Source organism: Gastrolobium bilobum, unplaced genomic scaffold (genome assembly GCF_033153095.1).
Source record: "Gastrolobium bilobum isolate Gb01-03AN ecotype WA unplaced genomic scaffold, APGP_CSIRO_Gbil_v1 utg147276, whole genome shotgun sequence".
NCBI classification, from domain to species: Eukaryota; Viridiplantae; Streptophyta; class Magnoliopsida; order Fabales; family Fabaceae; genus Gastrolobium; species Gastrolobium bilobum.
Genome location: NW_026899055.1, coordinates 39,327 through 63,825, shown reverse-complemented (window position 1 = coordinate 63,825; position 24,499 = coordinate 39,327). Strand labels below are relative to the sequence as shown.

At 34.9% G+C, this 24,499-nt stretch overlaps 4 protein-coding genes and 1 long non-coding RNA gene across 5 annotated transcripts; 2 read left to right on the top strand and 3 right to left on the bottom strand.

The window, feature by feature from the left end:
• The first annotated feature begins 1,272 nt into the window (after positions 1 to 1,272).
• Positions 1,273 to 4,275, top strand: LOC133286680 (ras-related protein RHN1-like). The gene is made up of 7 exons (XM_061484128.1): positions 1,273 to 1,531; positions 1,939 to 2,016; positions 2,096 to 2,263; positions 2,577 to 2,625; positions 3,006 to 3,079; positions 3,323 to 3,416; positions 3,756 to 4,275. Exons 1-7 carry the CDS (start codon positions 1,493 to 1,495, stop codon positions 3,851 to 3,853), a joined length of 600 nt encoding a protein of 199 aa, XP_061340112.1. The 5' UTR covers positions 1,273 to 1,492; the 3' UTR covers positions 3,854 to 4,275.
• Positions 4,276 to 5,421: 1,146 nt separating this feature from the next.
• LOC133286687 (uncharacterized) lies at positions 5,422 to 6,949 on the top strand. The gene is made up of 4 exons (XR_009748158.1): positions 5,422 to 5,702; positions 5,999 to 6,075; positions 6,176 to 6,242; positions 6,674 to 6,949. It is a non-coding gene; the product is annotated as an uncharacterized LOC133286687 (long non-coding RNA).
• A 1,077-nt stretch (positions 6,950 to 8,026) lies between these two features.
• LOC133286686 (uncharacterized) lies at positions 8,027 to 9,438 on the bottom strand (the record flags this gene model as incomplete). Its single annotated transcript, XM_061484135.1, has 2 exons — positions 8,928 to 9,438; positions 8,027 to 8,471 (listed from the first exon to the last, which is right to left on the bottom strand). Coding segments are annotated over exons 1-2 (867 nt in total), but the record flags the coding sequence as incomplete, so codon positions are not given.
• Positions 9,439 to 17,077: 7,639 nt separating this feature from the next.
• Positions 17,078 to 17,884, bottom strand: LOC133286685 (endochitinase A). Its single transcript, XM_061484134.1, has one exon. It carries the CDS (start codon positions 17,882 to 17,884, stop codon positions 17,078 to 17,080), a length of 807 nt encoding a protein of 268 aa, XP_061340118.1.
• A 1,836-nt stretch (positions 17,885 to 19,720) lies between these two features.
• LOC133286683 (uncharacterized) lies at positions 19,721 to 23,591 on the bottom strand. The gene is made up of 6 exons (XM_061484131.1): positions 23,453 to 23,591; positions 23,183 to 23,315; positions 22,631 to 22,734; positions 21,839 to 21,983; positions 21,612 to 21,752; positions 19,721 to 21,387 (listed from the first exon to the last, which is right to left on the bottom strand). The coding sequence occupies exons 1-6, from the start codon at positions 23,491 to 23,493 to the stop codon at positions 19,984 to 19,986; spliced, it is 1,968 nt and encodes a 655-aa protein (XP_061340115.1). The 5' UTR covers positions 23,494 to 23,591; the 3' UTR covers positions 19,721 to 19,983.
• Between the last annotated feature and the right edge of the window lie 908 nt (positions 23,592 to 24,499).

Genomic DNA, 24,499 nt, shown 5'->3' with positions numbered 1-24,499 from the left:
TCCCACAGACGGCGCTGATGTTCTGTCCTTGAGACAGAGATGTCTAGCCCAGTCAGGCTAGTATGTTAATATTGGATCTAGCGCCCTCTCCAAGGTATCTATGAGGGAGATACCCTTGAGTCAAGAAGATCACTGTGCACAGAATACTATAGTGGCGTTAGCCAATGGGGTGTGTGTGTGTGCACAGTGACAGCATAACAATGGGAGAGAGAATGTGTGTACCTTTAGGGTTTGCCTTGGTATTTATAGAGTTTACCTGTAGATAGTTTGGATAGCTATGCTGACACATCAAGTGGATAGCTGTGCTGACACTAAGATTAGTAGGATTTAACTAGCATCAATCCATATCTTGGATTGCCCCTTGTTGGGCTTACTACTTAATGGGTCCATCATATGGCTCCATAACAGAGCCATAATTGTTTCTGTTCTTATGGATCCCATTAGGTGTGTGGCAAATATCATCACTTGAGCGCATGAAGTGCGCAGTGATATCAAGTGAGATGATGGAATATTTTTCTCACTTTTGTACACCTTCTTCTATTAGGCCTAATTGGAAGGCAGTCCAAAACAAAGGAATACCACCAACTACAATAAAAATTAATGGCGGGATTACATATCACGTACAAAAGCGAAAAATCTAAAAATGTAACCAAGACACAACTAGCATGGGCGAAAAGTTTAAGCAAATAATAAATATGACAACCTTCGTTATACCTCTAACATAGACAAAACAATTTATATGCCTCTTATAATACAACAAGGAACAAGCTAATTGATCATTTTGCCCTTATTTTGAATTTTATTATTATTTTGTCTCTCTTATCAAATGATACCATTTTCTCAAATTATATATCAATTCGCTTCTGTTTGACCCAGCTCTAATACTTGACAAGTCATTTACTCGTGTGAGTAAATATCAGTCAAACTTTAGTCAAACAGTAATATATTGATATATAATTTGAAAAGAGAGGAGATGCAGATTGATGATTTTTTTAAAAAAATAAAAAGAAAATGATCAATGCACCATAAGAATATAATTGCATGACAAGGAGCAGTAACTCCATTTCGAAACTAAGATCTGCACTCCAACTGCTCCCTATTATGGGATCCTTAATCTATTGAAAGCCATTAACGGTGGAAATGAATTGATGTGTGTGTCTATATATATATAATACGAATGAATGACAAAATAGCCTAGAAACTAGGGTACTTACTTACAAGTCCAATTAACTAACTACCATTCTTCTCTGATTCTGCTATTACCACCCTCCTTTTTGTAGTCTTGCAGCTCTCCTACTTGTAACTGCCCCGGCATATCAAGATTGCTTCCGTGGAAACAAGACTTTTGTCTCTTGCAATAGCAACAACCTTTTCTAGATCATAGCCATTTCCTTCCCTTGGATTCTCTTTTCAATCTTTGAAGAATCTTGTCCAGTATTCTCAAAAAAAAAAAATTATTTTTTAATTTTTTTTCCCATTGATTAGCTGAGCGATGGCGAAGACAGGAAACAAAATTTTACAAGCAAAACTGGTATGTATTTGATAAATTATCAAAAGGGTCAGCTCCATTTATACAATAGAATTAGCTTGTATTTGAGATAGGAACTAGGAGGAAATATAATTAGGTGTTAACCCTTGAAAAGATGTACTTGGACAAGAGAAAATAATAACTTGTATCAGTAATTTAAATTTAACAAATTTCTTATGTGAAACATCATGACTATGTGAGAGAATAAGTTATTTAATTTTGTTTTGATCATTTATAATGCACTCTTCTTGCCTCATGCTTTGGTTTCTGTAAACTAAGAGATTATGAACCTCCATAAATCTTGCTAAGCCCCATTTTTCATTTATGGTTTCATATAAATTATAATCAAATGGATATATGTGTAATTACCAGAAGAAAATGTTTTATTAACATGATCTATGATTTCCCAGGTACTTCTTGGGGACATGGGAACAGGGAAAACAAGTTTGGTTCTTAGATTTGTGAAAGGCCAATTTTCTGAGTACCAGGTTAATGTTATTACTTTTACTATATGCTTCTTCACATCATCATAGTAGAGATTACCTTTAATGTAAGTATCAGCTGCAGGAATCAACAATTGGAGCTGCATTCTTCACTCAAGTCTTGTCATTAAATGAAGCAACAGTTAAATTTGATATATGGGATACAGCAGGACAAGAGCGATACCACAGTTTGGCTCCTATGTATTATCGAGGTGCTGCTGCTGCTATAGTGGTCTATGACATCACAAGCGTGGTAATTATTTATAAAGATTCCAAAGTCATATTTATTATTATCATTTTGATGTTGCTTATGAATAGTTAGTTGATAAAGCACAATGTCTCATTCTCTCCGCAAGCATAAACTTTTTCAGAAGATGGTAGTTAATTGGCACTTGAAAATTTCTAAAATATGTTACTGGGAGTATTAATTCATGTTGATTATTATAATAAATTTACCCTTTAGAAGATTTAGAATGCTGCTTTCTTTGGATATCAATTGCAGAATGTCTATTTACATTTTTAGTGACAATATTCTAATAGAGTAATTGGTCCACTTTCCGACTTAGGATTCTTTTGTGCGAGCAAAGAAGTGGGTTCGAGAAGTGCAAAGACAAGGTAACTCCAGAAAAAACAAATTTTTGTGAACAAACTTGAGAAGCAACCAAGCTTAAATTAGTCATCTGATAGAGTACCCTTTTTGGTGCTAAAATTATCTAATACCAAAACTTGTAAACATTTGGTTTATATCATCAGCATCCTATTCATCATCAAGGGTATGTAAACAACTATCTCACCTAAAAACTCAAGCATTTAACGCAAGCATTTAAGTGATGGACATTCAATGATTTTATATTAGATCCTTTAACACACATTCTCACACAAATCTCTTTGGGTTTGAAGAAGTATTTAAGGAACTATTTGTTGTTTGAAATCTTCCATTTGCCAATGATGTATGACATTTTTTAGGATTTACTTAATTTCATAAACTATGACAGCAAACCCAAGTTTGACAATGTTTTTGGTGGCTAACAAGGCTGATTTGGAAGACAAGAGAGAAGTGGGAAATGAGGTATTTCTAATGTAGTATATATTCTCTTTTAACTTTGGTATTTTTGTATTTTTTTTTTCTTACACTAATGTTCTGTTTTAACTTCAACTGTGCGTATACAAGCATTTTTATTAATAAACTGAGCTCGGAACCTCTATAATTTGGTACCTAAACTAGGTGATTTTCATACCTAGAAAGAGTGAGAGAATTTGTTTTGGTACTCATCTTTCATATATATGACCGAAATTTTGTTGATGGTTGCAGGAAGGTGAGCAATACGCCAAAGAAAACGGCTTGTCTTTTCTTGAAACTTCAGCAAAAACAGCTCTGAATGTCAATGAGCTCTTCTATGAAATAGGTAAATATTTTACCATTGACCCTTTTAAGTATAATGCTTACGAGGCAGTTGTTTAATTTCCTATGAAAAATAGAGTAAGAACAGTTACATTGCGCTTTGGCTTGGTCAAATTTTGTTGAATATTGATGTAAGGCTGAGTCAAAGAAATGAGAAAGTTTTTTGAAATTTTACCAAATGATTTACAGTACATCATTTCCCATTGTAATTTTTTTTTTTTTTTTTTTGTGGGGTGAGCTTGCATACCTTAACATATGAATGTGGTGACACCAATGGCTATTAACACCCATGTTTGGTTTTGTCTGCTGCTATTCCTTACAATAAGGTGCAAAATTTTTGCAGCTAAGAGATTGGCAAAAGCTAACCCTTCACGTCAAACTGGAATCAAGCTTCATAACAGACCTCAAGATAGTAGAAGAAGATTATATTGTTGCACTTAATGAATCAATTAATTTTGGGCTTGGAGCAATGGTAAGATTGTTCTTTGTGATGGGGAAGGTAACGGATTTGAATATGGAAAAGTTGGGTAGTATTGTGCACCCGAATCTATCCTTTATATCTGTTATATGTTCTACAGATAAACCTGGAAACATAATTCAATGGCCTCTGCTCATTAAGGAATCACATACACATAATGGAAGTGAAAGTTTATAGTTGTACTGTTGCAGTGATGGCCCAATATCACTCAATCCTCTCATGAGTTGACCTGCTCCTAATTGACCTTTGGGTTTCTTTATGTGTTCAGACAAGTTTGTCCAATGTAATCTTTCTATTTTATTTACAACATTATTATTTATTTTTTCTTTTGTTGAATATTATTTATTTTTTCTTTTGTTGAATATTTTCAGATGTTTTGTGTCCATTTCTTTGGTATAAACCATTAATATCAGAGGAAATCAGTAAATAATTGGTATGCTATTGTGAGAACCATGGTATTCACTATTCAGCTTAAGCCCCACACAAACTAACTGCAAATTAATATATTTTATCTCTTACACATGTGAAGACTATCTTTTTCTCTCTTCTTCTCTTTATATAATTCATATGGGCCCCACACATCTATATATGTGTGTGGAAATCCCTTCAATGAAAGACTATAAGGTAGTGTTTAGTTGAAGTTTTTGGTGGAGATGCCCATCCATTTGAGTTTGGGAATTGATGTTGTCTTTGTCTGGTAGAGGATTTTTAAAAATTTGCTCACCAATCTCTTTTGCCTAGCAATTGAGAATCAAGTGTAAAAATGCAAAAAATGCATCGTTGAAGTTTACCAACTTGAACATGATATTTGCATATATAGGTGAACAAGTGGAAAAAAGGTGATAAAAATGATGACAATGCTATCTCTTTTAACTCAAATTTTCCAGTAAAATTTTCAACAACCAAACAACTTTTTTTTAACTTTCCTACCAAACTCATTTTCCTATCATATTCTTAGGTACCCTGATTTATAACACTTTAACAAGCATGATTTTACTGCCAACATGCGATATTTGTACACAGTAAAAACAATTGAGGGAACAAACAAATCAACCATGTCAAGGCTATACAAGCTTGAGTGCATTAGATCTTATCCACATGCTTTGAAGTTAACAAAATATTCACAAAATATTCAATTTGATAAAATGTAACATTAAAAAAAGCCATACTGCTTTTCTATAATAGCCCATCTTAATTAATTAGTAAATCAAGTGTAATTAATTAATTAAACATGTTTTAGTGAGTAAAATTAGGTATAAGGCTTAATGAAATGAATCTGAGTCACTTTGGAGTTAAAAAGTGTACTCAGTGAAAATTAAGGGGTATAAATGGGTACTGTTGAAAGTGCCCAAAATATAAAAATAAAAATAGTAATATTCCTAGAATAATATTCCAGACTTTTGGGTAAAGTTTGGTAATTATTGAAGTTGAATAGATAGACGAACCAATACCCGCTTAAAGCCACTTAACCTATGTTAAGTGACTAAAAGCCAAAATGAGCCCCAAACCCCCCACTTTCCCGTCGACAGAAACAAAGAAGAAAGGAAGAAGAAGGAGAAGAAGGAGAAAGGGAGAGAGAAGAAGAGAGAGAGGAGGGAGGAAACCTTAATGGTTTTGGGTGATCCAAAAGCCGAAATCGCTTAGAATCTCGCCCTCTTTCATAATCCTTGCTTTGTTTTGAGTGGGGAGCATTGTGGAGAGGGATATTGCCTCTCAAAAATTCGGCCATTGGAGAGATTTTGGAGTTTTGGTGGCTTCTACCTCCATGGGAGCTTGAGGAGCACTCACATCATTTTTGTGCAACCATTGGTGGTAAGATTTAAACCCTTGAACCTTATTTTCATGGAAAATTTCATGAGTAGGGTTTTGTGAATAGTAAAGTGGGAATTTTAGAAATTGTGAGTAAATTAACTATGTTCTAGGAAGATTTAAGCTTAGAGCATGTTATGAAAAATGCTAGGAACGACATTTAATCGGTGGAAATGAGCCTAGATAGTCATTTGATAATTGTTCATAATATTGGAAAATTCATGCTTGGATTGGTTAGTATTCTAGCATGTTGAACAATTAGTGAGTTGAATGATCGATTGTGTCCTTGTGATGTCTAGGATTGAGACATTTGGACCAACCGTGAGTGATCAACCATTGGAGCAAGCTATGGAGCTTGAATAGCTCATTGGAATTGGTAAGCTCATCCTTGTGTTGTGGTATGAATAGGATAGCTTGGATTGATGATGATGAGTTATCCTTGAATGCAATATGTTAATTGCATTACCCTTGTATAGGTGTATATTTGTAAAAGTGGATTGCTGAAACTGTTGGTGAAGAACAAAGGTCGACTGAAGCATTGAGGTAAGCCTTCGGACCTTGGGTGTAATTCCCTTGACTGCTCTACCAAGCCCTGAAAGGGTAGAGGTTGTGATTGTGTATATAAATGCAATAAAATAGTGTAATGCTTTGTTATACGTATGTGTATGCATTTGGTGTGGCATAGGATGGTGTTTCCCTATGTGTGTATGTTGCATGACGATGCGTAAATCACACATGGTAGTTAGCTGGCCAGTAAGACTATTTGCATCTGAGTTTCCTTAGGACAGCTTGAGAGCTCGAGGGATTTCTCCTGGAGATGTATTGCACTTTGCATAGATATGTATTTACTGCATTATTATTGTTATTGCTATTACACTGATATGGAACTGTGGGGTGGAGAGATGCTCCAAGGACCCCTGGTTTACTGGATATATTCGTATATCTCATCCCGTGTTGTGGGGACCCCCTTTCAGGTAAGGATGCTGCAGGAGCCTCTGGTGGCAAGTGGCCATATCTGGATTATGCATGAAATGTGGCATTTCTTTTGAGTTTATGCATGCCTTTTGTAGTTGACATGTATAGGATTTTGTTTTGAAAGCCCATGGTCATTTGTATATCTTGATTCATTGGATGAACTTAGCCTATGCTCATGCCTTTGGTTACACCTTTTGTTGATGGGAGCCAAGGGAATGATCATAGTGTTTTGTAAGCTAAGTTCTATGATTTGTAAAGGATATGTAATGTAAATGATGCCTACTTGAAATTCAATATATGCATGCTTGTTATGTATTGAGTTGTTGAATTGGTTGGGCTGAAAATCAATTAGGTACCCTTTTGTTTAAATTGGCAAACGATGAGAAAACAAAGGTCATGCTGCCCAAATTCTAGCTAAATCTCATGAGAAGAGGTTGGATGAGTGCTAGGATTTAGTTTTGGGGCATGGACAATTGGGGTTTGTAATGGGGATGCATTTTTCCCTAGGCTTGGACTTGAGAAATGTGGGAGTTGAATTCCCTGGCAGCGCGCTTAAGCGCCCAGGAGCGCGCCCAAGCGCCCTGCTGCCCCTGCGAGTGCCAAAGCATTCTGCCTCCTCGCGCTGGAGCGCCCTGGCGTGCGCTTAAGCGCCCTTTGCTGCAGAAAGTTGGGAGGCTTACTGCCCCCTCGTGTTTTAGCGCCCAGGGTGGGGCTTAAGCGCCCAGGGTTGCGCGCTTGAGCGCCCTGATCCGCGCTTAAGCGCCCTTCGCCACTGAAGGAGGAGATGCTTCTATCTCTGCGCGCTAAAACGTCCCCGTGGAAGCTTGAGCGCCCAGGATAGCGCGCCTGAGCGCCCTGTTGCGCGCTTAAGCGCCCATCCACACTGGAATACCTGATGCTTACTGCCTCCGTGCGCTTAAGCGCCCAGATGGAGGCTTTAGCGCCCGATAGCGCGCGCTTGAGCGCCCGGTAGCGCGCTGAAGCGCGCGGGGCCTGTGACCAACACTCTCTTGTGTTGCTTCAAATTGTCCTAACTTGGGCTACAGTGCTCCGATTTGAGCGCGGTTTGAAGCCACGAGTAGCTAATGAAGAAACCTACAATGTAGTAGAAGTTGTGAAATAAATAAAAAGTAAATTAATGGTTTAAAAATGGAAAATGAACATGATGTTAAGCCTAATTTATCTGTTTCCGCAAGGTAATATGGTTATGATCACGAAATTGGGTATTATAAGTTCGGTATGCTTTAAAATGAAAAATTTATCCGGATTTTAATTGAACCCATGTGATTGTAACTGCGCTTAATATCATAATGCGATGTTAACAAACCGGTTCTAGAACGGGGTGTTACATTTTCAAAGGTCACAAACTTGCTATACAAATCCTGTGCCCTTCCATTGGGAATCCGATGAAGTGCAAATTTATATATAATTCTTGCTCGTTCTGTCTCCTTACATCTTTCCTCAAACTCAGCAAACGCAGAAAACAGGTGCTCAGCTTCCTCATCATCCGCGAGCTTCTCAACAGCTCTCTCATAAACATCCATTGCCTTAACAACCTCCCCATTCTTCATCTCAAACTTGGCATACTCAATCCAAGCCCCAATCTTCGGGTGAGACTGAACAAAACGCTTAAATATCCCTTGAGCACGATCAGTTTCATCGTACCTAATCTCGAAGTCAATGTAAGAGAGCCATCCCTGCGGGTCAGGGTTCCATTTCATCCACTTATCAAAAACGCGCCTCGCTCCGGCGACATTGCCAAGCTTCTCCTCCATGTGAATGTACTTATACCATAACCTACGAAGCACCGAAACTTCAAACATAATGACGTGTGCCGTCTTCGACACTTCCCGACACTCTCGAACACTCCCGAGACTCTCGAACTCTCTCGAAACTCTCCGACACTGCAACACGTGTTATAGAAATTAAAAAAAAGTTCAAAGGTTACGTTGCGTTAAGATTTTAGTTTCAATTATTAGATTCGTTGAATTACGATTACCATTTTATTGAGTTTAATATAAATATTTGGGATATATTATGTTTTTTTTCAAAATTTAAGAATATTATAAGTTTAGATTTATTTTTTTTTGTTAAATTATTAAATATTAACTACAATATATATTACATAAATTAAAATTTTTATGTTATATCAAAACGTGTTAACGTGTCGAAATCTAATATTTTTTAAAATTAACGTGTCGGAGTGTTATCGTGTGTGTCTAGTGTCCGTGTCGGTGCTACGTAGACCATAGCTGATCAACCCTCGGCAAAAGAGTCACCGCGCGATCGAAAACGTTCCTCGAGTGGTTTACGAATCTGTTCTTCATCTCCATCTCCGCATACTTGAGCCACAGGGTGTGATTCTTGTAGTCAACTTCCAATGCTCTTTCCCAAACGGACCGAGCGCGTTTGAAATCTTTCTGTGACTCTTCCCACTGGGCGTACTTGATCCACACGCGAATGTTCCATCGAACTCGCCGAACCAAATCCTCAAACTCTTTCCGCTTCCCCAAGCGGTACTCGCCGAGCTCCGTCGCATCGGTTATCTTCTGCTTCGGCGGACGGATCTCCTCCGCCTCTTGACGCTCCCGAGCCTCACGAAGAATCTGCCCCGCTGTGATTTGTATCGTTGCAGGCGTTTTGTTTTTCACTCTAGTTGCCCTCGACGAAGACATTGTTGCAGCAAGCAATCTGGTAATATAGGCGTAGAAACCCTAATATTTTTGGGATCGACGGGGAGAGAAAAAGAAAAGACAGGGACGGATGAGAGAGAAAACGAAAAAGTTGTGTTTTTTTTTTTGTGTTATTGAGTTTGATTTTGGGCTTTGATGTATTTAAGGGGTCCAAACTTTATTCGCATAAGATATATTAGGATTGAATCGATTGATATCTTTCGAAAATCTTTTCTTATTTTATATTTTTAACTATTTGCATTTATTGGACCGTCTAGAATACCTCTTATATGTTTGCCTTTATTGGGCTTTATACGGCTCCTATATAAATTCACATTAAATTCATCTAGAATATCTCTTTTGAAAAAACACTTACTTTAAGTGTAGTGCAGCGTTTTAGTTAAAAAGACCCTCTTCGTTTTTTATTTAATGCGTCCAGTTCGAAATTTTTTTCAAATTCTATTCAATTCAATCCTATTTTATTTAATTTGAATTGAAATTGATTTTTGATTTTTTGAAAAATTTAAAAATTAAATGATAATTATTATGCAAATAACATATCTTTTGTGAGGCAGGATCCTTTGACACCGGTGTCAAATTTGAAATTTGACACCTCATCTGATAGCCATTAGATCAAAAAAGATCAATGGCTCTGATTTGTAAGCATGTGACACCATTGATCTTTTATGATCTAATGGCTCTCATATGAGGTGTCAAACTTCAAATTTGACACTGGTGTCAAAGGATCCTACCTCATCTTTTGTATATACTACTTTGTAAAGTTTGTATAATAATTATGGGGAAAAAATATCTAAGGCTACTTTAGAAAATTTTATCTAATATTCATTGAAATAACGTCATTCTGAGGTTGAAAAATTAAAAAATTAAAATTATAAAGACTATTATAACCATGAAACAAATTAAAATTATAAATACATCATGATTTCAACCAAAAACGATGTCGTTTCAGTGAATATTAGATAAAGTTGTCTCGATTACCTTTAGGAAAAAGAAACACAATGCAATCTAGAAGCATCATTACACGATAATCTAATTTTCAATGTAAAACAACAAAAAGTTGAACCTGGGAAAACTCTATTTCAAGTATCTATCACCTCTTGGATAAGAAGGAAAATTAGACAATAACAAAGTAAGAAAAATTAATCTCAATTACTAATACAGAGATATCTTAAAACAATTTTTTATTTCGGATTTTGGCACATAAATTTTATAGTAGTTTCACGTTCACATAAAAATTATAAAACTAAATAAAAACAAATCCTTAACTCAATTGAAAAGCTATATTTATATAGCAAAAAATTCATACTTTTATTGTATTTTATCCAAAGGTTAAAATCGCAATGGCAAATAATAACGAAAACTTGCTAGAATGGACCAATAACGAGAAAAAAAAGAACATTTGGTATAAAATAAAGTATATTTCTTTCTTTCTTAAAAATCGAAAAGTTAAACAAAAATGCATTAACAACATGGAGAAACTAATATAGCAGCCGAAATGTAGAATTGAAAAAATAACAGTTAAATCATTTGATTCATATTATGAAAAACATAAAAAGATGTGTCGACAACAATTAGGCATTAAGGTAGAGGGAAATTAATACAATTCGAGTTTAGTTGATGGGTTATTGCGTTTAGAATTTTCGGGGCTATGACTGGGGGAATAAGTCAAATAGGTAGAAGAGAATTAATATATTAGATCGGTTTCACCAACCAAATCGAAAATCGATTCAATCTAATTAAAATTTTCTTATTTTTTTTCAATTTTCGGTTAATTGGATTTTTGATCTTTTGATTCGGTCACTGTTGCTATTACAACATGTATATCGATCGTTTCAAGTAATAACGTAGTGAGAAGAGTATCATCCCACGAGGATTAATGCACCAAGTACTATCCTAACTATTCTCTTTAATTTGGACAATCCAATTTGGTTTAGAAAATATATTTTGAATTAAAAGAAAAATAATTGAAATTAATTGCAGAGAAAATCAAGAGCATTCAAGAACGTAAAGAATGATTATGAGAAAAGAAACTGCAATGACAAACTGTAGTCAAGGTATAATTCACATTTGTTCCTCCTATATAAATCTAAATTAATTCTTATAATTACTTAACACAACAATTCAAACAATTCATCTTCTTCAAATTAGTTAATTAAACCCTAATGTTTTAGTGTATTTAACTCTTTAACCCAATTAGAACCCTAGTGTCCTAGTAATCCTTCTTGAATTAAGCATTAAGTTCGATGAATTAAAAAGTTTGCAATTCATACAAGCCTATATCTAGATCATGCACAAATTTTTATTTTACCCTTGTCAAAATTAAAACTCCAATATGCCTATTGCGAACTCTAACCCTCAAAACCCTATAAAATTGATCACATCTCACAAGGTTATATAAAACTCATGCAAGGTAAAATAAAACTAATTGAATTAAAATAATTGTAAAAATAATTCAGAATTCATAAAGGATTCATATCAGATCCGTAACCTTAACTACAAAGGAAAATTAGCCAGACATGTCTGACTTAATCAAAACAAAGAAGTAAAAAGAATTCATAAGATGAAAGAAAAGATAAAGAACAACAACAAGAAAAAGAAGAAGGAGAATCAGAGGTCTTCAATCTTCAGTTTCTTTGAAATCCTGTTCTCCAACGTAAGCCTCCAAGAATTCTCTCAATTTCTTGATCTCCTCCAAAGTCTCCAGCCAAAGATCATCAATAGAATAACCCTAGGTCGTCCTTTTTAATAAAAATATCCATGAGCCTCCATTTACGACGATGCTCGCTCAGTTGCTCGTTCGTTCGAGCAAACTGGCGAGGTAAACTAGATATCTCGCTCAATTGCTCGCTCGTTCGAGCAAGGGAGTGGGGTAATTTTATCAGTTCGCTCTGTCTTCTGAGAAATTTTCCACGCTTGTAGCGCAGATCCCGCACTTGCTTTCTCTGGTGCTTAACAACATGTTCTTTTCTAGTCTTTTTTTCCTACAAAACAACAAAAATTCAATGAGAGAAGAATTGAGTATGGCTTATCAACTTTATAACAAATTTAAGCATTTTTTCTTTCAAAGTGGATTAAATCCTTGCTCTTTTTAACTTAGAAAACTATATATGCTGGAGGCATATCAAACAATTCCCAGATTTAGACATTGTTGTCCTTAGCAATAAACAAGATCAAACAATAGGCAGCAAGGATTAAATCTGTGAGAAGAACACATGTGGCTTAGGCATAATATTGCATTCAATAATTCCAGAGTTATTATTCTAAGCATGAATGTTTTTCCATACTGAGAATTTCAAACAAATTCTTTCAGTTTCAAAAAGGAATCTAGATTCTAACTTAAATACCTCTCACTAAGATATGTCATACACTCATCACTCAAGTGTTTTGGATTTAATCACTCAACCCTTCAATGCAATAGTATTACTATAAGCTTGATCTTATTCTCAAGTTTCTAAAGATGAGGAACGCATATAACATGCACAACTGATCAAAAAGTCTTTGCAGGGTTGTAACTTGGTCTGGTTTGAGGGTAGGAATATTTGGAAAGTAGCTAATTATTGTTGAGATTAACACATATATTTGGGGAATAGGTCAAATAGATAGAGGGAAATTAATATATTAGATTAGATTAGTTTTCACCAACCAAACCAAAAATCGATTTAATCTAATTAAAATTTACAATTTTTTTATGATTTTCAATTTTTCGATTAATTCGATTATTAATTTTTCGATTAATTCGATTATTAATTTTTCGATTCGGTCACGTCAGTTTGAATCAATTGATGAATAAGTCACCTTCAGGCAAGTTGCACATTCTTGTTGCTGATTACAGCTATGATAAACAGTAAACACATTTGTAGACGTGTCATTGCACATACAGGATTTTTTAAAGTGATCCCGGACTATTTTTTTAGGGTGATTCCTTTTCTATTTTTGAAAAAATGTGCTTTCCTTTTTGTCCCTCACTTTTTTGAAAATTCCTTCCCACTCCCTTATCCTTTGCTACTTTATGTATGGGACCATGTGTACCGGGACCACTAAAACAAACATCTGCACATACGAAGCTTATAAAAGTTTTTATTCAAATTCATAACAGACCTCAAGATAGTATAAAACTATTTTGTTGCGCTTAATGAATCAATTAATTTTGGAAATATCTAGGCTTGGAGTAGTGGTAAGGTTGCTCTTCGTAATTGGAAAGTCATAGATTTGAGTATGGAAAAGTTGAGGAACATTGTGCATCAGAATTCATCCTTTATATCTATTGTATATGAGAAGGGTTATGTTGACAAACTTTTTTTTACAAACTTACAAATTACATAATGTCTTACCGGTAAGACTTCACTCAAGAGTATCTTACCGGTAAGATATAGTGTAATTTGTAAACAAAATATTTATAAATATAACCTTCCCCGTTATATATAAACTTGGAAACATAATTCAATGGCCTCTGCTCATTAAGGAATCACATGCACATAATTGAAGTGAAAGTTTATAATTGTACTGTTGCAGTGATGGCCCAACGTTTATCATCACTCAATCCTCTCATGAGTTGACCTGCTCCTAATTGACCTTTGGGTTTCTTTATGTGCTCATACAAGTTTGTCCAATGTAATCGTTCTATTTTATTTACAACATTATTATTTATTTTTCTTTTGTTGAATATTTCAAATGTTGTGTCCATTTCTTTGGGATAAACCATTATTAGAGGAACCCAATAAATAATGGGAAAATATACTCTTATGTTGTAGGAGAGTGTTTTTATCTTCTATACATACATCAATTTTCGTGTTACTTTTTTATCTTTTTATCTTTTTTGTAAGTGGGTGGATCCCACACATAATTGTCTCTATAACATAAGAGAGTTCTCTCCTATTGCATGAGATTAATAAAACCCATAAATAATTGATATGCTATTGTGAGAACCACGGTATTCAGTTTAAGCCCCACACAAACTAACTGCCAATTAATATGTTCAAATGAAAGACTATAAAATAAGATTTCACCCTGATTCATAACACTTTAACAAGCTTGATTTTACTGCAACATGTGATATTTGTATACAGTAAACAATGAGGGAACAAACAAATCAACCATGTCAAGGCTACACGAGCTTGACTTGATTAGATCTTATCACATGCTTTGAAGTTAATTGGTTATCATTATTCATTGGATAACAAATTGAAAGGATAGAGATAATAACTTTTGATTAGCCGTATTAATCCAATCATAATACATTCATGTCCAAACTTCTCTTTGTCAATTAATGGATCAATTCCAATGAGATCCACCATTTGCATCTTTCATTGGAAAACAAAATTGAAAGGATAGAGAATTAGACATGACTACTTTTGGTTAACTGTATTAAGGGGCCGGTTACAAAAAAGATTTCAGAGTCCAAACTTCTCTTTGTTAATGGATTCCAATGAGATCCACCATTTCTCCAATGTCTATCATCATTGGAGTTAAACCAATGTAAATTGTATGAAACTATGATTCAGCAAGACCAAAGCTAACAAATTTAACCAAAGACGCATATGTTATGTAGCACCGATACGACACTCGACACGTGACACGACACGACACGACACTCCGACACGTCAATCCTAAAAAATTATGGATTTCGACACGTTGGGACACGTTTTAATATTAAATAATATTTTTAATTTATATAGTGTATATTTCATTTAATATTTAATAATTTAACAAAAAAATGAAACTGAATTAATAATACCCATCAATACGTTATAAAGATGGAAGCTTTAATCAAAAAATAAGAACTGGGATGAGAGAGAGATATAATATCAGATAGAGAGATCAAATCATATTAGAGAGAGATCAGAGAGAAGAAGATACAACAAGAGCGTGATAGGAATTGATAACAATGATACTGAGATGATCTCTTATCTACTTAAGGGAAAAAAAGACAAAAAGATAAAATTGATATGATCAGGTTGAAGCTTTATTAATATATTTTAACTTTAAAAAAAAATAATTTTTTTTAAAAAAAAAAAAAAAAAAAATTACGAAAATGTCATTTGATCGTGTCGGATACGGTCAAATTCACGTGTCGGAATGGTCAACGTGTCGGAAAAAGTCAACCGCGTGTCCGACACCGTGTCAGAGCATGTTGGAGCGTGTCGCCGTGTCGGAGCGTGTCGGACCCGACTCTTCTTGATTTTACAAGTGTCCGTGCTTCCTTGCGCATATGCATGGGAGCTATATACACCGTTTATGCAGCATGATAAAATATTGATAACTTCAATTAGTTTTCAAAAAAATATATATATAAAAATCTAAGTTTAGCTACTGACAAGATTTTATTAGTTCATTTTAAGAGAGAAATAGGCACTAATGTGAATTCCAATCCATTAAATATGACCTTCAATGCGTTTTTTTTGTCCTTTTTCTTTTCTTTATTAAATTAGTTCTTCTATGTAGTTTTGGTTTAAGCATCATTGTCTCCCTTATTATTTAATTTCTCCATTATTCGACAAATTATGTCATACAAAGAAGGCAACCACATTCCCTACCCCTTCAAAATTAAATATACTGATGTAAAAAAAAAAACTGAGAATTGCACTGAATTATTGTACTGAAATGAATTTTGCACTTTGTTCCTTTCTTACATTACTTTTACATATAAAAATCATGTACAAGGATTAGTTTCTGAACAAGACTCACACACCATCAACCTATGATTCTGCAATGTAGTGACAGGAGAGACTTATTCTAAAGTAGGGATACGTACATACGCATATTTTAGTAATGAATGCAATTTTAACATAATTACAATACTTTATGCATGTTTAATATTAATAAAATATTTATGGAAATCAGTGCATGCTAATTTTTTTTTATCTAAATATCACTTCTTTAACTTCATATTTGGATTTTGCTTGGTTTTAATCGAATATCTTTCTTTTTCTGTACAATACAAAACTACTTGACTAAACACAAACACAATACAGTCAATGCAAAAACTGAAGCTTCTTGCCCATAGGAGTTTCAGCAAAACAACTAGAGTTGTCCTTATCGAAGTGGACTTAGGGTACTACACCAAAAGCCTTGCTTGCAGTTGCAGTGACATTATTTGTTTGTTTTTACCCTTCAATGCATTATACATTGGAATCATAACTCAAGGCCCCTCGAAAACTGAGATATTAACATTTTCATTTGATTCATATGATAACAAAAACAAGAAGAAATATATTTTTTTTAATACTAGTTTTTCCTTCAAAACTCACGTGCACAGTCTCCCAATCCCAAAATCATATAAATAAAAAGGAAAAAAATTAAGAGCTTGTCTACTACTTCTACTAGGATTCTAGGAAACACAACAACTTCCTTTAAAAACCAAACAAAAGCGTGAAGCAAATAGAATCATACACTATGCATTTCCCAAAATGTAAAATGGTAAGAACACAAAGATATAGATACATAAAAAGTAGAGTTGGCATGAGTGTGACATGGTTAAAAGATGTATGGCCACGCCTGAAAAGTAGAAAGTACTTGTAGCTTTGTCTTTCGTGCAAAGTAGCTACTAATTTTGATCTTACCAGTTACCAGCATTAATAATATTATTCACAAACCAACCACATTACAAAACAAAACAAAACAAAACAAACCCTCCTAAAAAATGAAAAAACAAAAAACAAAAAAAGATTTCACAATCTAACTAGGCCATTGATGAATCATAGTCTAGTCTAATCACCATGAAGGAGAAGTACAAGGGGAACCAGAGGATGAAGAAGAGAGACCATTGATGCTATGTGAATCACTGCCTGAAGTATTCAAGGACGTGGCATCTTTAAGAGAAACAGAACAAGCCTCTGTAGGGAGCTTCTTCATTGGAGTAAGAGGAGGTGTATATGTAGGTGAATGAGCATCATCATCATCCCCAGAAGAACCACTTCTTTCTAAACGAGAGGGTGAAGTGTCTGGTGTCTCAAATGGGGTATTATTAGCATCACTTGTTCTTCCTTCTTCGTTTTCATAAATGGGGTTGGAAATGTACACAAAGTGGTGGTCTCCACTACTACCTTGAAGTGTGTCTTCTTCTTCTTGAACTGGCTTTGGGGGAGCTCTGGATAAGAATGATACTAGTGGTGATGCATTTGATTCTTGCGTTTGGATTTCAATGACCTTATCATGAAGCTCAGAATGGTGGTTTGGCTTCTTCTCTGTGCATGAAACTGAAGGATAAAGGAAGCTTCTGGGAGCTTGAAGGACACCTTGTGAATAAATAGTGCTGAATGGTGGAGGAGGAGGAGGAGAGTGTTGTTGAGGGTTTGGTTCATGTGAAGGGGAAGAAGCATTGTCTATGGTTGTTGTGGTTGTGGTTTGAGTGGTGGCGGTGGGGATGGTGTTGGAGTTGGTGTTTCTGAGCTGGCGGCGGCGGAGTAAGAGAGAACAATAGAGTTCAGCTAAAAGCACGAGTATGAGGCCTAGAACCACAGCAAGGGTCACAACCATTACCAAGGTTGCTCCCATTATCACTTTGGATGTGCCCTTCATATCACTTTGGAATTTGGAGTATCTCTTCTTCTTTGGAACATGTGGCGGTAAAAGGAGGAACAGTAATATAGGGGAGGGTCCTTATTTTTTGGCGGGAAACAGTACTTTTTCTTTTTTCTTTTTTCTTTTTTAACCTTTGACAAGGAGTGGTGGTGCACAGGTGGTGGTAATGTAAAAGGATGGGAATCTTGAAAAGGGTATTCTATGGTCCTAGGGAAGGGTAAAGGCTTTTGTTTCTGAACCAGTTAGGAGTTCTGACAAAAGGTCAGATTGGTCAATCTGCTATAGTTTTACTTAACATTAAAATAAAATTTATAAACTATAAGATGATTTTTTTACATTCATAATCACTTAAACTCAAAATTTTAGTTAAGCGGAATTAAGTATGCAATATAAAAAAAAAAAAAAATCTATCGAAGTAAATTTACCCACCCAAACATGCGCGAAGTACTAAATCCACCTGGAGATCAAAAACTATTGTTAAATGATATGAGGTATAATGGCCGCCTACGTTTGTCTATGACCATTAACTCATCAACATCTAATATTATCTTCTTCTTCTTTTTTGGAGATTCATGTAACCAACATTATCTTTATCTCAAAGAATATCACCATCTAATGTCACTCATTGTAACACTCCTTCAAGAATCAATGATTATTTTCATATATTAACACATGACATTTTAGTGTGTTTTTTCTTCATTCCCACACTTTCTGAAAAAACTTTCCATGAGTTTATTCATTTCAGAATTATTGCGAGTCTTCGTACCAGCGATCACTCCCCGCCCTCGTCAGCGTCCGAGATATTACACTTGTAATATAATTGTCAATCGCACGTAGGATGTACGCGTTCAAATTGTACACACAAGCTATGCATGACTTCCCGCGCTATATCTTATTGCGTTATTTTGGTAAAACTTTTGGATTTTGAATTAATTCAGTAAAAGCTCTTTCATTTTATATTCAATGGGTCGAAATGCCTAAATTTGTTGGATCTGCTGACCACATATTTAAAAATTAAGAATAAAAAATGTATTTAAATTTATATGTAAACATTTTAAAGAAAATTTTAATTTATGATAAGCTGTCAAAATTACAATCCAAATTGACTGTACCCAAAAAACATATTACCACCCCAGTCACTCTATTTGCAGGATCGAACACACTTACTTTTGAAAATTTTACCGAAACAAGCAATCACATTATTTCTTAAGTATGAATAAAGATATTTTAAAACTAAGAGTTACTCCTCAACTTCCACGGAATATTGAAGAAAGTGTCACTCTTTGGACAAAAATTTTATCCAAATATCATGTGAACAATATTTTTTATTAAACTGTCACATGACGTAATTCGCTATGACTGGTAGTAAATTACGTTCGCTAATAATTTTGTGACACATGACATATTGTCGCAGAAAAAAGCTGACTAGACGAAATTCACTACTAGTGGTAACGAATTTGGTACGCAATATAATCACATATCACGAAATCATAGACAAACATAATTCGCTACCGGTCGTAACAAATTACATGGCGCGTGATAGTCTGATAAAAAATGCTATTAGTATAGCATTTGGGTAAAATATTTGCCACACTTTGGTCACTGTTCCCAACTTCCACCACATTGCTCATTTCAGGATTAATTTCACTTATTTCTTTACAGTTAAATAAAACCACTGCAGCAACGGTAATAATGTACTATAATCAAATTCATGTTTGCGTGGTATTAGATGAATAAAAAAAGAACTTCGACACATTACCACATATCTCAACTTTTATACTCAACTCGTAGAAAATAGGAACACCATGAATTTCTGTTACACTTACAATCATAGACCCAAAAAAAAACTGAATTCAAGTTGCGTATAGCCACCATAAGAAAAAATGATGACAGAATATTGTCAATCAACACAGGTACGGCCATGGCCGCTAAAATACAAGCTGTGGAGTAGTCAACAATTTGGAATTTAAAGCACCGCCGTTCAACCTTCAACTATACCAACGGCACATGAGATTAAAGCATGATGATCATATTCATAATCACTGCAATCACGCTGGTAAAGGAGGAGCAATTATTCATTGTACTTCTATCCCCCCTTATGTTCCTCTCAAGGCCGCAATCCTAGCAGCTAAATCATCACAGTCAGGTAGCTTGGGATGCACATGCCGAGCTTCGTTTGATCTATCTTGCTGAAAAGAAGCAGCACGAGCAAATGCCTTGTTAACTTCCACAGCTTCTGTTTGTTCATGAGGAAGGGAGACTGAACGTGGTGGACCAGTAACCATGCCTGGTGTTTCATCAGGTCCATCTCTTCTACCATTCTTTGGGGATTCCCTGGTAGAGTTATCCATTTGATGTGCATGGCGACTTTTAGACTTTCGTCTTGCCTTTTCAGGCACAGGGATGGATGGCTTGTTGCTATAATGGATCAGTAATTTATCTATTATCCTTTCGTCCTCCTCAGTTTTATGTTGCTCATCATCAAACAAAATTTGCAGGCCTCTTCTTGATTCATCTCGTCTCCTGCTCCTTGATTTTCTCACAACTTCAGCATCTTCGTTACTAGTATCATTGTGAGTAGATCGTGATTTTGAGTGCTTCGACCTCATTGATTTTTGTTTTAATACAGGGACTTCTGTAGCTTCTTCGTGATTAGAGAGTTCTTTTTCGTGACCCTGTTTACTCAGTCTTGCATGTCTACTGGCCTGTAAATCCCATTCAGAATTATTCAAACCTAACTGGATCCTCTCTGATGTAGAAGCAGCATCAGGCTTTTCCTGTATCGAAGAATATGTAGGGATGTCTATATGTGAAGACACTAAATTTGCTCCCCGTGTGCTGTTCTTCAGTTTGGAATTAGGTTTTACATAAGGAGGTGGGATGGCATTATTGTAGTAAGACTTTACCCTAGGAGTTTCATCCTTCTGATCTTTTCTGTCTGAGTTATCAACATTAGGTAGGCCACCATGATTAACAGCAAATGGCTCGTTCACATTGTTCTTTGAACAAAATCCTGCATGATTAGGAGACTTCCTAGCAGCGGCAGCATCTTGGCTTTCTCTTACACGGGTGGCATTCCCCCAACTATCATGCAGATTCGAACCACCTTCAAATTGTTCCTCTCTTTTATCCTGAGATGAACATGCAATTGGTTTTATCATACTACCCTCCTTCCAATAACCCCTATCACTCTTCTTAGAAGTAAGTTCTTCTCTTCCTGATAATGGATTTCCATGGTTATTCCTTTTCAGATTGACTTCATCATGACTAGTTAGTGGCTTGAATCCATTTTCAGGGAGTTTGGATGTAGAATGAAGATGATTTCCATCTTTTTTTGAAACAACAGCTTCCTTGCCTTTCTGAAATTTGTGCCCATCATTAGGATAGTCAGGTCTTTTCTCTGACAAAATCTCATACTTGACTCCTCTTGGGGTAGCATCCTTGCCTTGCGATGGTTTATTATAATCAGTCGTATGGTTAGACTTAAAAGTACTGTGGCCCTGCACAATCATACATATTTCTTTGGTACATATACAAGTAATTACAATTTTACAAACATTCTCAACATGGTTCCCCAACTGGAAAATAAAAACAATGTGGAGGAAAGTAATTTTGTATAATAATAGGGGGGGAAAAAGTAAATTAAGAATTGGCAAAATTTTCAATTTGACTACGAAGCTAATATAAAATATGAAAGAGAGAGAGAGAGATCTGAAGACAACACCTGTGCAAAAGCAGAGGATTTCGACATCCTCAGTTCGAAAGCTTTTGAGTCCCACTTTATTGAAAAATCTGAAGCAATATCCTGCATCAAGTGGACCTTCTTCTCCAATGTAGAAGACTTTGAATTCAAATTTGCAGCAAACTGATAATTAGTAATTTAATGAGTCAGTTCAGGTATAAGTCAGAAATATCTAAAATTCTAATGAAATGTAAAAGATGAAGAGTGACCTCTTGATTGACATAACATTCTAGGGAATTTCCGTATCTCTCCTGAAAGATTTGCCGAAGATCACGTAACTCTGGTAGATCAGAAAATCTTGCAGCGGCAAACATCAGAGTGGATATAGCCTCCCTGCACTCCTCTGGGCATCCACTGTAAAAGAAATCAAAGCAGTTCAAGAATGTCAATGTTTCAGTTTGACATACGAGGAAAAAATTGAAATGGCTATCCAACCCCAAGAGTTTAGCAACACTTAGAAACAAGAAGTATCCAAACAAAGCATATCAATGCACTAAAAAGAAGCTAAAATTCACATTCCACAGAAATTATTAGAGAACAACATTCCCCCTGCTCCACTCTTATCAAAAGAATTATGAGTACAAAAAAATTTTGGCCAGTAATCAGAAAATCAGCTCAAAATAATTATGACAAAACATAAATTCTGATAATAAAATCTATGCTACCTAGGTAATAAAAATTTCTAGGCCATTCTTTCACCTTTCTGTACTTCACATGGACCATTATTGTTATTATTATTATCATCATCATCATCATTATTATTATTATTATTATTATTTTCAGATGAAAACCATTGGGCATTATTTTATACTAAGTCTAGATACATAAATTCAATTATGTAAACTTGAGAGTTGAAATTCCAATTACAAGAAATCCTATTAATAAAAGTTCGAGTTATTACAAAAGAAATTGAAGAGGTGTCACTGAAGTCTGACCATCACTTCATGACACAAAACCCTATTAAATAGATTACGTCCAGAGCTATGTTTAGCAATTCATACCTCAGTTTCTGCAGCACCGAGAGGTGCTTCAACACAAAATCACAGGATTGCTCAACAAAATCATAACAAGATGATAATGTCAACTCAGCAATGAGTCCTTCAGCCTGCATAACCACCTCACGAGCAAGATAAATATTAAATTGAAAAATTATTTTGTTGCAAACACAATAATCATTCGCACAGTTAAAACTCTCCTAAGTCCTAAGGTCCCTTTCAATTAAACAATAACAGTTACAGTATATAGATATTCACCCTTCACATACTTTAAACGGAAAAACGGTTCTCAGCTTGTTCAAGTTCCATTCTAAACTGAAAAAAACAGAGTTTCAAAACGCCAAAAGATTTTCAGAAACCATTATGCATCCTTTGACTATAAGTAGAATCAAGCAAGACCAAAACTCGCGTGCTCTTTTCACGGTAAATTATCAAATGAAAAGAATTCAAAAGTTTAACATTGACCTCAGAGATCTATTCCAGTGAAGAATCTCACATAACCGAATCTATAAATTGCAATAAACCAAAAGAAAAATATTAAGAAAAAAAAGCAATTACCCTTCCGTATGCATTGACATCTAGACCGTTCACCAGCAGATCAGCCATGTCTTTCTTAAGAAACTTCTCCGTCGCCTTCCTCTTCCTCCTTATCACATCGATCCGGTTCTTCGTCAATTTGATCAACGATTTGCTGCAAATAAATAAATAAATAAAAACGCATCACAAGTATCATGACTACATCCTCAAATTCTTCCACGGTTTCTTCAACAGAAACCGAATCAAGTAATAAATAACAAGCAAAGAAGCAGAGAAATCGCAGTGTTGAACCATTTTGCGGCGAATCCTCGACCGAGCAGGCCGTCCAACATGCTGAAAGATCTGACTCGGTGGCACGACTCAGTGAATGATTTGACTCAGGAACTCACTATTGGAGATTCGCCATTGACGAAGCCATGTTCGTGTTCGCTTCAGAGAGCAATAGCACAGAGCTCTATGTAGTGGAAGATGAAGAACAGAGAAAGCAGAAGAAAAATAATAGAAACGAAAAAGACTCTTTTCGAAGGTTGATAAATTACTATAATAACCTTTTGCTTTTTCGGGGGAAGATGTTAACGTTACAGAAGTGGGGGTTATGTTCGGTGCGGATGAGAAAGTGTATTTGGATGAGATATAGTGATATTGACCGTTTGTTTTTTAGCATGAGGAACATGATGAACGGTGAGGATCAAAGCTGTGTAGAATCGATGGAGAACATGATGGGGATGTGGATGTAAGGATGTGGTAGGTTCTAACCGCCGTTTTAACGGTTTTAACAACTCCAGAAAAATTGTGCAACAATTGTTATTATTTTGAGTTGGGAAAAATATTTTGTGAAGCAAAATTGTTTTAGTTAAAATTAGTATTTTTTTTTATTCATCATGATTTTAGTTTCTCATAAAAGGATAAACACTAAAAATATTACTAATTCCCTCTTTAACAATTTTTTTAAAGAAATATTAAATAAAATTTGAGGTACACAGATATATCCTTGTATGAATTTTTTTTTTTATAAAATCATAATAAACGAGAAGGATAATTGCTTAATGATAAAATATAATTATTTTTGTTCAAAATCTTGAGACAAAATAATTATTTTTCACAATAAATAGTCATACTTTTATTGGTTAACACTTAACAGTCATTATTTCAAGAACAACTTAAAAAATAAAAATTGGGGAAAATATTTATCATTTTAAAGAACAATCATTTTGGTTAAAATCAATATTTTTTTAATATTTAAATTAAAAAATATCTTTTTCTCTTATCATAATTTTTTGTTTCTCTCACAATAAAATACAATAATTTTGATTAAAATGACACAATTCTATATCTTTA